Here is a 13274-nt window from a genome sequence, read left to right on the forward strand (position 1 = left end):
GACAACGCAGATCGTAAAATAATATAGACAACGTTTACTCTTTGTGATATTTTCTCAATGATTCTCGCCAAATACAAAAATAAAAACGAGTAGATTATGTTAAGCACGATTTAATTTAGACAATCTTAACTCAAGGTAATCAAAATATGCGAAATAGTATGAATTATTGTCATCCGTAAGAGTGAGGCCTCTTAACAGAAGAGAATCTTCGATACTATGGACGCCAATTACAGTCCGAAGGTCTTCACGTGAATGTCTTAAGTGAGAACTTTAAACAATTTAAACCATTTCTGTTCCATTATTTAGAACTTTCATAAACACCAGCGGTAATTTTTGAGACATTCTATTTTATTGAGTGTTGTTTGTCGTTAAAACGGGAGTGCTAAGCAGTCTTCTCTTTATGCTAAATCCCCGTGCTAGCTAAACATGCTAATGTTGCATTTCTTGAAAAAAAATGGCGTGTGTTTGTTTGTTGTTGTTGTTGTTTTCGAGTTTGGAGCTCCGTGATGAAAGAGTGGTGGCTCCACGTCGGCTTGGTGTGCATCCCGCTGCTGGCTGTCTACCTGCACATTCCTCCACCTCAGCTGTCGTCCGCCTTGCTCAAGTGGCACGACGCCGGCAAAGCTTTCACCTTCAGGGGCAACGAGATCTTCTATAGAGGTGGGCAATATTAACACCTTGCAATAATAATCCTGCATGTTAAATTGTGATTAGAAGTAGCTCTTGTAATGTCAAGTCATTTTTATTTGTACCTCGGTTCTCGATTATAATCCGTTCCAGAACCCTGTTCGAAGACCGATTTGTTCGATCACCGAAATCATTTTTCCCTTTAAAAATAATGTAAATCGTTTAATCTGTTCCAACACCCTGAATGTTTACCGAATTTTCCGCACTATAGGGCGCACCGGGTTATAGGGCGCACCCCCAAAAAATAGTTTTTGGTCCTATATCTTCCATAGATAAGGCGCACCGGATTATAAGGCGCAACAATGGGAACGTCGACAAAACAGTCAGATGATTCAGTCCAACTGATTACCCCCTTAACATTCCCAAAGCTCTAAAAGAAGCAAATACGTGTCGTAGACACGTGCGGATGCGGTGTCCGTACGATGTCACTTAAATGGGTCATTTCAAATATCATTCGGAAGGTTAAAGTCTTGGAATTCAAGAAATGCCAACCATTCCTTAGTTTCTATTTTCTTTTTCGCTCGCAACTTCACTGTGCATATGACAATAAACACTTGGAATTGAGTTTAATTCACTCAACTCATCACAGCAACATCAAGATCGTTCTAAAACAAGATACCGGGAAAATAGAAAGCCGCATAACTCACCTAAGTTCTCACGTTCAATAATGATACGCAATCGTGGTCTTCTTACAACCGTGAGTGTAGTAAATCCAGGAGAGTAAAATGTTTACAAATACAGACTAATGAAACATGTTTCTTTATGGCGTACTTTAGCAAGCTTGCTATTCAGTCATCTTTTTCGGCCAATTGCAGGGTTTGTTTTGGCCATCTAGCGTATCCGAGGCTCCGAATAACTTCAGCCAATAGCAATCAATGTAACGGATGATTGACACATCTTTTTCGGCCAATTGCAGGGTTTGTTTTGGCCCTCCAGCCAATCCGAGGCTCCGAATAACATTAGCCAATAGGGATCGATTCAAATAATGATTGACACATTGGTTAGCCAATGAAACGCCGGTATATGAATCCCAGCATACACCGCGGACTACTCCACGTTCGGGGGAAATTCGAGTCGGCGGCTGTTGCGTAAGTTGCGAGACCTTGCGAATTTAATATTGAGCCATATATAAGGCGCACTGTATTATAAGGCGCATGGTCAGCTTTTGAAAAAAAAAAAAGACTTTTAGTTGCGCCTTATAGTGCGGAAAATACGGTACCTTGAATGTTCAACGTAAACATAAAGCTAACCCAGGCTAACGTCCGTGTGATCGTAATCTTCCGTACGAAATATTAGGCTAACATGAACGTGTAAAAATATAAAAAAGGATAAAGAAAAGAATTATGCATAGGATTTCTTACCTTTGTGGTGGTCAGCAGAAGGCGCAGGTGGACGGTGGGGTATTCCCTAGCAACATTAGACACTCGCACACCTCCTTCATATTTTGCTATTATTTCTTAAATGCAATAGTTGTACGCACTACTTTTCTTTTTTCACCTGTAGCAACTTTGCTGCTTGCACTGACTTTCTTTGGAGGCATAATTAGGGGCTAAAAGACTTCGTACACCTATATTAAAAGCGAAAGCAAAACGAAGCACGTCCGCACACGATAACAGTTGGTCACGAAAAGAGCGATCTACACCCGTACGCCGCTCAGCATCGCATCCTAGCGTACGCACTCACGCATTACCGGCGTTCGAACTCCGATTTTTTTGACCGAACAGCGAAGCAAGAATTTCTCGAAATTTTTGGTCGGACTCCGATTTGTTCGAACTGAGAGGCGTTCGAAAACCGAGGTTCCACTGTATAGCCCTTAATCACAAAGAGTCTCAAAGGGCTGCACAGGTTATTGCACGGACTATTATTACAGACTATTATGACACCATCCCCTGATCTGAAACCAACATGAGGGCAAGGAAAAACTCAAAAACCTCAACATGAGGAAAATGAAGAAACCTTGAGAAGGGACCGCACATGTGGTAATCCCCATTTCAGGATGACCAGGCTGCAATGGATGTTTCTGGTGGCTTTCCAGTTAAATGAATGCTTGTACCGTAAAATCTGGACTATAGAGCGCACCTGATTGTAAGCCGCACGTACCACATTTTGCGGACATTATCGGTTTTGCCCTTACACAAGCTGCACCTGTATATAAGCCGCATGCGCCAACATTTAAACATGTAACACAGTCACAAGTTTATCCCAAACCTGACTTTAGGTGCCGCGATTGTAACTGCAAATATAGTACACAATCCATCCACCACAATCGGCAACATGAACGGAAAATGATACCGGTAGTTAGAATTTAATGCAAACCTTTAAAGTCCAAGATTGCACAAGCCATTTTGTCTCTTTGCTTCAAACCATTCTACGATCTGCTCCATTTCTGGATACTGCAGAAGTCTTTTTCTTTTTTCTTTTTTTTCTTCTCCATGTGGCCTGAAAGTGTTTCACATCAATGCTCTTTAAGGAATGGACCAAACCAATCAAAATGTGAAAGTGTGTATTTAACTTTATGAATTGGGTGTTTTTTTCCCTCAAACATCTAAAAGTGTCCTTCATGTTCTCCAACCAGACTCTCACGGTGCTTTGGGAAGCTCTGATGTGGTCCTTCTCCTCCACGGCTTCCCAACCTCCAGCTACGACTGGATCAAGGTTAAATGGACAGAGCACATTCTAGTTGGGAGTTATTCTATTTGTATTAATTTGTTGTAAAAGGCAAATGTGTCCTGCCTCCACCCAGATATGGGAGCCTCTCACCCAACGCTTTAACCGGGTCATAGCGCTGGACTTCCTGGGTTTCGGTTTCAGCGACAAACCGGTGAGTCTATCAAACCAATCCAAGTGGAATTTACCCTATTTTCTGGATTATAAGGAACCCTTCGAAACCCCAAATTGGCCAGAAATTATACACCGCAGAATACGGGGGATGAGATTGGAACAGTATAATTGATAGGTGTGCGTTAGTACACCAGGTTTTACTTGGTGTAGTTGTTAGCTTGTTCAGGAGCAAACTAACTGGAGAGAGAAAATTCTCCACAGTAGCTGAGCTAAATTTAACCAGCTTTCATGCAAGCAACTTGAGGCTAAATTCAAGTCAAGTCATGTTTATTTGTATAGCTCTTAATCACAAAGAGTCTCAAAGGGCTGCTCAGATAAAAGACTATTGAAAACTACAGACTATTATGACACCATCCCCTGATCTAAAACCTACATGAGGGGAAATAATGCACAGATGTTGTCAACATAATATTTGTATACTACCAACAGAACCTTGAAATCACCTCTTAAGCTAACAGGGAGCCAATGCAGGTTAGCTAAAATTTTGGTAATGTGATCAAACTTTCTTGTCTTAGTTAAAAGCCTTGCTCCAGCATTTTGTACTAGCGGAAAGCTCTTGATTTTGGACTTCGGGAGACCGGAGAGTAGTGCATTACAGTAATCGAGACGGGAGGTAACAAACTCGTGAATTATAATCTCTGCATCAGATTGAGACAGCATAGGGAATTTTAGCAATGTTGCGAACATGGAAGAAAGCTGTTCTAGTAATATTCTTAACATGTCTTTGAAAGGACAGATTTGGGTCAAATATGACACATACATTTTTGTCTGAGTCACTCTGGGTGATATTACATTTGTCAATATTCAGAGCAGTTTTTGAGAACAAGTCACGGCATTTAGATGGACCAATAACTAACATTTCGGTCTTTTCAGAGTTAAGGCGCAAAAAGTTGAGTGACATCCAATCTTTTATCTCAGTGAGGCAGGCCTCCAAATTTCCACAGTTCAGTGTGGCAGATTCCTCAATCGGAAGATATAGTTGTGTCATCTGCGTTGCAATGGAAATAGAATATTATACTTGCGAATAATATCACCTAATGGAAGCATGTAAATGCTGAAAAGAAGGGGGCCAAGTACTGAACCCTGCGGAACACCACAGGTAACACTAAAGGGCTCAGTTTTGATAATAAACTTATCAATATTTTGTTGGGTTGTACAGTGTACCGGAACATATCTCCTCCATACTCTGCTCACCTTTGTAACCACTGACCTATTTTCATACTTGGTGTTATGTATGAAATATGTGACAAAAGACAGTACCGTATTTTCCGCACTACAAGGCGCACCGGGTTATAGGGCGCACCCCGAAAAAATAGTTTTTGGTCCTATGTTTGACATACATAAGGCGCACCAGATTATAAGGCGCTACAATGGGAACGTCGACAAAACAGTCAGATAGTTCAGTCAAACTTATTACCCTCTTAACATTCCCAAAGCTTGCAAAGAAGCAAATACGTGTCGTGACGTGACGTACGATGTCACTCAAATGCATTGTTCCAAATATACGGAAGGTTAAAGTCTTGGGATTCCTTAGTTTCTATTTTCTTTTTCGCTCGCAACTTTACTGTGCATATGACAATAAACACTTGGAATTTAGTTTAATTTAAAAAAAAGACCCATCACAGAAACATCGAAATCACTCTGAAACAAGATACTGGGAAAATATATAGTCGGAGTAGCTCACCGAAGTCGTCGCGTTCAATAATAATGTGCAACCATGGTCCTCTTATATCCGTGAGTGTAGTAAATCCAGGAGAGTAAAATATTTACAAATACAGTACAGAAAAGTAAAATACTGTTTTCTCTATGCCGTCAACCCAACATGCTATTCACATTCATCTTTTTCGGCCAATTGCAGGCTTTGTTTTGCCCCTTTAGCCTATGCTAGCCTGTAAATGATAAAAAGGATCCGCCCTCTTTACCTCCGTATAACTTTAGCCAATAGTGATCGATTCAAATGATGATTGACACATTGGTTGGCCAATGAAACGCCGGTATATAAATCCCAGCATACACCGCGGACTACTCGCGTTCGGAGGAAAATCTAGTTGGCGGCTGCTTGCATTAGTTGCAAGACTTTGCGACTTAATATTGATCCACATATAAGGCGCACTGTATTATAAGGCGCATGGTCAGCTTTTGAAAAAAATAAAGGCTTTTGGGTGCGCCTTATAGTGCGGAAAATACAGTATTTTGGGGGGTGCGGCTTATAATCCGGTGCGTCTTAGTGCGAAAACTATGTAATTGATTGTTTTTTCCTGTCACGGTGACGCCCAGCGACCGCACAAGTACTCTATCTTCGAGCAGGCCAGCCTGGTGGAAGCGCTCGTGGCGCATTTGGGCCTGGCCAATCAGCGCATCAACCTGCTGTCACATGACTATGGCGACACGGTGGCACTGGAGCTGCTCTACAGGTAAGACTTCCACAGCTTGTTATTTTGGAGAAACGAGAAAGGATTTGACTTCTTGCGTGGACAGGAGTGACCAGAACCGCACGGGTCACCTGCACATCAACAGCCTGTGTCTTTCGAACGGAGGTCGGTGCGTTTACGTTTTGATTTCCGAGTCCCTGTGGCTGACTTGCTCCCCCTGCAGGCTTGTTCCCCGAAGCCCACCACCCTCGCCTGCTGCAGATGGTCAGTACTGCAATTCATCGGCAAAACAAAAGGTTGCAATTTCTCACTGAAATCCATTTTTTACTCCTGAAAGCTTCTCAAGGATTCCACGTTTCTGGCTCCCGTTCTATTGCGACTGACAAACTACATCATCTTCCAGAAGGGGTCAGGAAATCTTTTATCAAAACCTCTTCTCCCACAATAAGTATCTTTCTATTATTTTGACTATTATGCCAGTTCATATAAAGAGTGTCAAACTCATTTTCACTGAGAGGCCATGTCAGCGTGAAGGCTGTCCTTAATAAATGGCCTGATATAACTTATAAAGCTAACTAAATGTCATTGGTATTTAAAATAAATGTAACTCCTCCTTTATTTAAAGTAACTCTGAAATTGTCAAATATTCAATTCAGACATTACAGCTGCATTGAAAAATATTACTACTGTATGGAAAATGTTATAAATTAAATACAGTAATACCTTTGGATATGAGCTACAACACATATGAGATAAGAGATGTCTTTTAAGCAAAAACTTAAAAGAAAATCCAAGTACAAGATCGTTCGTAAGTTGAATTTGTAAGTTGCTTCAGTGCTATATTTTTAAGGTTTATAGAAGTATGTTTAAGGCTTGTATAAGTAAACTGTGTTTTGTACTAAAAAAAATAAACATTTCATAAAATAATATGCTCTATAAAGTTGAGTTTAACTTACTTTTGGGAGATGCGCTTCAAGAGGTCCTCCTCTGTGGTTAAAAAGTGGCCGTAAAAAAGCGTTCTGACCATTTTCTCAACCGCATCAAGGTTTCTTATTCCACTTTAGTGTCAAAAGAAACAGCTGGCCTCTACTTTACACCAACCATATTGAATGGATATACGGGATATTAAACAATAAAAACGTCAAAGTTCTTAGCGCGCTGGAGATACAGTATGGAATGTTTACACATTAACTGGGAAGTGGAGGCCGAATTTCTTCTTCAGAGTGGATGTTGGGTAATTTCTCACAGCGCCACTCGGAAAAGTTGCACACAATACAAAATCTGACTTAAAGCAATGTTTGGATATTTTTCGGCATTCCGAAAGAAATGTTCATATCTACCGTTTTTCGTAAGTGGAATGGTCATAAGTAGGGGAGCGTATTTCCAGATGTTACCACGAGAGACCAAAGCTCTCAAGTCCCATTTATCAATCGTAATGATCTTATTACTGTATTTTTCTGTTCAAATACTATTTGAATTTGTTTTTAACAAACAGAAGGATGCATTTTATTGCCTTGTATTCGGGACTTGTGCAATTAAAATAAAGTAAAATCTAATCTTTAGGGTTAACTTTGATACTTTTGGGAGGCCAGGTTGAATTTATTTTGGGAACATTTCTTGAGATTAAAACAATTCTAGGTACGAGCACAATCGTGGAACAAATTGATTTTATATGTGGAGGTCTTACTGTATGACAAGATAACAATCTCATTGGAGATCTTAAGGATAATTTATTTCGCAATTCATCTCACTGATATAGATTTACCGTAAATTCCGGACTATAGAGCGCACCTGATTATAAGCCGCACCCATCACATTTTAAGGGGAAAACCGATTTTGTCCACACACAAGCCGCACCTGTATATAAGCCGCATGCACCCATATCAAATAAACACAAAATCAATCCAAGCCAAACTTCAAGTCCCGCGATTGATACTAAATGTCCTTCATTGAAGCACACAGTCCAAACATCACAGCCGCCAAAATAAACGTAAAATGATATAGGTACTTAAAATTTGTTGCAGACCTGCAGATTCTGGGTGCCCGTTGATAGTAATCCAAAAAAAGTGTATATTTCCAAAAGTAAGGGTGGGAAAAATATATATCCATTATTGTCCGCCGTGTCCACAAAAACTCACCTTTACCGGTCCCCACTTTCCCATCACCCCGTTTTTGGTCCGCCCCTCTTTTTTAATTTGCCCGTGCAGAATAAGTGTCTCAAATAAATACATTACAAAAATATACAGTTGCAAATACATATTACACATATTTACAAAGAAAGATGGTACATCGAGATAGTTTTCAAAGCTTTAATAATAATAATATAACTTTCATCCTAAACCGTGCCTTTGGGAGGTAGCCTCACGCTACTAACAAGATGCTAGCACACCTGTAAATTAGCCTTTTAAGGAAATAAAGACCGTAATCGTTAGATTCACGTTAAGACATCCACGTAGTCTTCCTCAATCTCGGAAAGAAACTTTGACTTAATGACGTCGATCCACGCTCCCTTACTTCATTACACTCCAGTAATATGACCGTTTGCCTCTAACATGGAAGCTGCGTCATGAGGCTTATTTTGTGCAATTTGCACGATGAGAGTATGTCCGCGCTCATAAGCTGTGATCTTCCTTGGCGCATGTATTCCACCGGTCTAAATCTTATGTCTCATACTCGAGCGCTGCTGGCGGTCGTTAAAAAAAATGACATAAATTGGCCGCATCTCTGAATAAGCCGCAGGGTTGAACATTTGGGAAAAAAATAGCGGCTTATAGTCTGGAATTTACAGTACTTGCATATGGTTGCACCAAGCTTTCAATTTGCAGATATTGTAGTTGACATTGTGGGACATGTTGTTATTGGTCAAATCACTGTTTTGATCCGTTTATTTTTAGTCGTTCAGACGTTTTATTCTTTCGTGGTCCACATAAAATGAGGTGGTGGGCCAAATATGGCCCGTGGGCCATGAGTTTGACGCACCTGGTTTACATCTTCATTGTAGGCCAAAGATGATGGCGCTCTGTGATCACCTTTAGGGTGGATTTGATTTTTGTAACCTAAGCAATTTCATGAAAATAAAGGGTTTGGGGGGTCTTTAGGAACAAATGTGGCGGCAGTAGCTCAGGAGGTAGAGCGCTCGTCCTGGGATCAAGGGATCCCAGTTCGAATCCCGGCTTCTCCGTGTTACATGTCGAAGTGTCCTTGGGTAAGACACTGAACCCCTAATACCCCCAATAAGCAGGTTAGCGCCTTACATGGCTGCATGGCCGCTATTGGGAAATGTGGAGGACATTGTAAAGCGCTTTGGGAAGTCTTGAAAAGCAGTTCATTTCATTTCATGTGGAATTGGGCATTGTGAGAGCTCTCCTGTTTCCCTTGTAAGTTCAAATTTAACTGGTGTCTTTTTTAGAGTGTCTACTAAACTACAGACTTATAACCATCCCAAACATCTTGAAATGACTTTTTTTCTATGTGCGACAGTCTCGGAGAGGTTTTTGGGCCCTACACGCAGCCCACAGACTTGGAGTTCTGGGACATGTGGACCAGTTTGCGCTTCAATGATGGCAACCTTGTTCTGGACAGGTGTGTAGCAAAAAAAATGGGTATACTGTTCATTTTTGCCTGTAAAAATATGGGCAAGTGAGGATGGGCATGCAAAAAAGTCAATGGATGGAAATAATTGACACCAACTTCATATTTTGTGTACCACGAAATAAGGGATCAAAATATAATGTGTATCGTAATAGTTTCCATCCATATTGATTTGAAGTGTCTTAGCTATATCCAAATTCTATTTGCGTAAGCATGGTTGGTCAAAAAGTTTAGATATATTTAATATACTTATTTGATTTCACTTCCTATTGGTGTGTGGGTGTGAATGGGTCAGTGTGAAGCACATTGTAAAGAGCTTTGGGAGCTCTTCATGGACTTGAAAAGCGCTATATCAATGCAGACCATTTACCATTTTTGGAGTAAACACCACTAATTGGTCTTTTAAAGTAAGTTGATTAAATACTTAAATCTTAATGGGATATCTGTATTTAGTGCCACCTAGTGGTAGATAAAAAAACTGTTTTGAATAATAAGCATGTTCTACCATACTGCGGCTAAGGGTATCCCCCAAAACCCTTATGCTTGATGGAAAAATCAATTAATAAGAAACTGTCTGATCACTTTTAGTCTTTGTACTTTGTCTTCTTTCTTGTGCTTAATATGACACGCTGCACTACTCAACAGTGACATCTAGTGGTCAAATAAATACCCCAGTGCCGCTTTTGAGGTCCAAATTATGATTACCATCTATTTGAAAGGATTTGAAAATAATTGTCTGTTTGTGGCAACCTGGTCATGGTTTGGTTGTGAATACAGATGGGATATGAACGGTGATCTACGGACAGTCAAGTCAAGTCATTTTTATTTGTGACGCCCTTAATCACAAAGAGTCTCAAAGGGCTTCACAGGTTGTTACACGGACTATTTTTTCAGACTATTATTACACCATCCCCTGATCTGGAACCAACACAAAGGCAAGTAAATACTCAAAAACCTCAACATGAGGAAAACGAAGATACCTTGAGAAGTACGCACACGTGGCATCCCCCTTTCAGGATTACCAGACAGACCGATCATTTCTTCCTCATGCCATGAGGCTCTTTAACTCCACCCGGGGGAGTAAAAGCCTTTTTTTTTTTTTTGCATATTACCCTATATTTATTACAGTGTATATTTTCCATAGCACTATTTAAATACTCTATAGCAAAACTTTATATTGGGTATTTTTGTATTCTATATCCTTATTTTATTATTTTTCAACACAAGGATACTGCTGGAAGTGTGAATTTACCTACGGGGATGAAGAAAGTATATTTGCATCTGTATAATACTGAAACACATGATTTACAGACTTTGGTAGGCTTGATTAAAAAAAAAAATGCACCCTTTTAGTGAACCATAACGATATAATACTTGGGGATGACATATTTGGTGAAAATAATGTGCTGTGTATGCACACACATGTATAACTTTTTGACCATGTATCTTGTCAGTATTCTCCAGTACATCAATCAGAGATTGAAGCACAGAGAGCGATGGGTTGGCGCGCTCACTTCCACCTTTGTGCCACGTAAGCGAAGTCAAACACGAGAAAAGAAGTCCGTCCTAGTCCTACTTTTTGACGTCTCGGTCTTTCAGTGCACCTGATCTACGGCCCGCTGGATCCCGTCAACCCGCACCCCCACTTCGTCCGCCTTTATCAGTCAGTATCTCGCCGATTTCTCGATGCCGACGGCTTTTAAGTGACCGGTGTTTTGTGTCCCTGGAGGAAACTGGTGCCGAGGTCGACCGTCAGCGTGTTGGACGAGCACATCGGCCATTACCCGCAACTGGAAGACCCTGCGGGCTTCCTCAAGGCTTACTTTAACTTCATCCACTCGTTTTGAACTGGACTGGTTTGCGAGGGGAGTAAACAAAGAGCAAATAAATAGTTTTGTACAAAAGACTTTTTGGGATTACCTCTTTATTTTCTTTCCAGATTCATGTTAAGTAGCAGACGTGTGATCAGGACACATACAAAAAAAAAAAGTTAAGCTTCAACCCACAGACGCCAGGATGATGTCGACAACGGTTTCGTCGTCGCTGCGAACGGTCACCTGCATGGTGACGCCGTCGGCCAAAGCCAGGCGAGCGCGCACCAGTGTGTCGTGACCCCCGCGGAAAACGCCTATCCGGAAAGAAAGACAAAAACGTCTTTAGACATATTTACTAAGGATGCACAGATAAGACTTTAACCCAATACTCAACAATTCAACTCCCATTTATTAAGGTTTCTCCAGCTTAATGCAAGTAAAATTCAAGACTTTTTTTAATGCCTATTGAAATGAAATTAAGACCAAGTCAACAAAAAGACATTTTTTGCACACAACAGGCCTCGTACATATTACCTGGCAGAGCTTTTGGACATAAAAAACATTAATTTTATCAATAAATGTATACTTTGTGTATTATCAGTGTCTGAAAAGTTGCCTGCCCCATTTTTCACAACTTAAAACGTAAGACGACTTATCGCAAAAAAACCCGTTGTTGTTGCAAAGTATTAAGGATTGATAATCAGAATATATAACAGAACAACACATTAAATTTAAGTTTATTATAAATCTACTTATAACATTCATTGCATGTATATGACATGGTTGTTTTCCATCTGCCATCAGTATGTACCTGTATTGACTCATCTTTATTCATGCAATGTTTGCGTTGCGTCGTCTGTTACAAGCCATGTGAACTCGTTTCCACCATGCTTTTAGTGTACGTTTACGTTTTGTTGCGTCATCAATTTTGTTAGCTTCTTTTGAATATTTCTTCTGGGGCTGAGGTTTTGGCTTGATTCCTAACCACTTATTCATTTTTCTTGTGTTCTCTGTGCGTCGACTTTGGCAAATGCACAACCTTACAACGCTCGGCAAAGTTATTCTATGCGGGGTTCTGATTGGCCGCCAAGTATGCAAATTGCCAAACGAACCGAAATTTCCAAACCAAACAAAGATTTCGATATTGGAATAAAACAAACGTTTGATTTGAAAAAAAAAAAAAAAAAGTGTCTTGGAAAAAGTTGTCAGCCACCCGGGCGGAGACGTTTTGCAAGTTGTACGCCCGACATAAAAGATGCACGCCCTGGGCGTCCGAGCAAACGTTATTTCAGACACTGGTATTATGGATAGGACTGACTAAAACCACATCACCTTTTGATAATTCTGTTGTTGTGATACTGCCACGAAAGTAAATAGGTAAATTATTGAACAAGACAAATATAACTAACGTGTTCACATTTTTAGGATATCTTCTATCTATCTACCGTGGTCATATCCCTCAAGAGGGGTGACCGACAGCAAGACACACACATACAATAACAAAGAAAATAAAAGGGAAATAAATAGCATAAAAATTTTTGGACCATGACCAACCCAATTGCCCAAACACCCAAACAAGTGAGGCACCTTGGCACCCAAGTTGGTCATGCTTTCGTCCCTCCAGATGAAATGGGACACCAGAAAGCGGCCATGTCACTCGGGTCAGGGTGACACAACACACAACAGCAGGGCCCGACAGCTTTCACTGGTTTACCCCTGCCGCATCATACGGGTGCCAAGCCCATCCTTAAGAACACATCCACAATCCCACTATCCTTTCACAACACCTCTCCACACCTCTCCACTCCTTTCTATCACTAACAAGAGCTCTAGCTTCCATTATATTTGGACCTCTTTCCTGCAGTGCACTCATAACACCATCCATCCACGTCAATCGTGGACTTCCTCTTGGTCTCCTTCCATTGACTTCTGTTCTGTAGATCCTCTTCAACATTCGCTCCTCATCTAT

General features: G+C 40.6%; 2 protein-coding genes across 2 annotated transcripts in view; one reads left to right on the top strand and one right to left on the bottom strand.

Moving 5' to 3' along the window:
- mest (mesoderm specific transcript) lies at positions 1-11397 on the top strand. The gene is made up of 12 exons (XM_088347268.1): positions 1-261; positions 493-660; positions 3263-3342; positions 3431-3508; positions 5806-5942; positions 6007-6065; positions 6124-6164; positions 6238-6308; positions 9381-9482; positions 10946-11022; positions 11091-11154; positions 11221-11397. The coding sequence occupies exons 2-12, from the start codon at positions 507-509 to the stop codon at positions 11336-11338; spliced, it is 981 nt and encodes a 326-aa protein (XP_088203394.1). The 5' UTR covers positions 1-261; positions 493-506; the 3' UTR covers positions 11339-11397.
- The window catches only part of copg2 (COPI coat complex subunit gamma 2), a 19313-nt gene continuing 17434 nt past the window's right edge, over positions 11396-13274 (bottom strand). The window contains exon 24 of the mRNA XM_088347267.1: positions 11396-11619. Coding sequence (XP_088203393.1) covers positions 11489-11619 — 131 coding nt within the window. The 3' untranslated portion in view covers positions 11396-11488. The remainder of the gene's footprint in view (positions 11620-13274) is intronic.

Source organism: Urocampus carinirostris, chromosome 11, assembly GCF_059441175.1.
Source record: "Urocampus carinirostris isolate Australia breed hairy pipefish chromosome 11, RoL_Ucar_1.0, whole genome shotgun sequence".
In the NCBI taxonomy this organism is placed as follows: domain Eukaryota; kingdom Metazoa; phylum Chordata; class Actinopteri; order Syngnathiformes; family Syngnathidae; genus Urocampus; species Urocampus carinirostris.

Bases quoted from the DNA above. Each gene is read 5' to 3' on its own strand.
- mest (XM_088347268.1), top strand. From the start codon at position 507: ATGAAAGAGTGGTGGCTCCACGTCGGCTTGGTGTGCATCCCGCTGCTG. The intron at 3,343-3,430 runs GTTAAATGGACA...GCCTCCACCCAG, and splicing joins CCAGCTACGACTGGATCAAG to ATATGGGAGCCTCTCACCCA. The intron at 5,943-6,006 runs GTAAGACTTCCA...TTGCGTGGACAG, and splicing joins GCACTGGAGCTGCTCTACAG to GAGTGACCAGAACCGCACGG.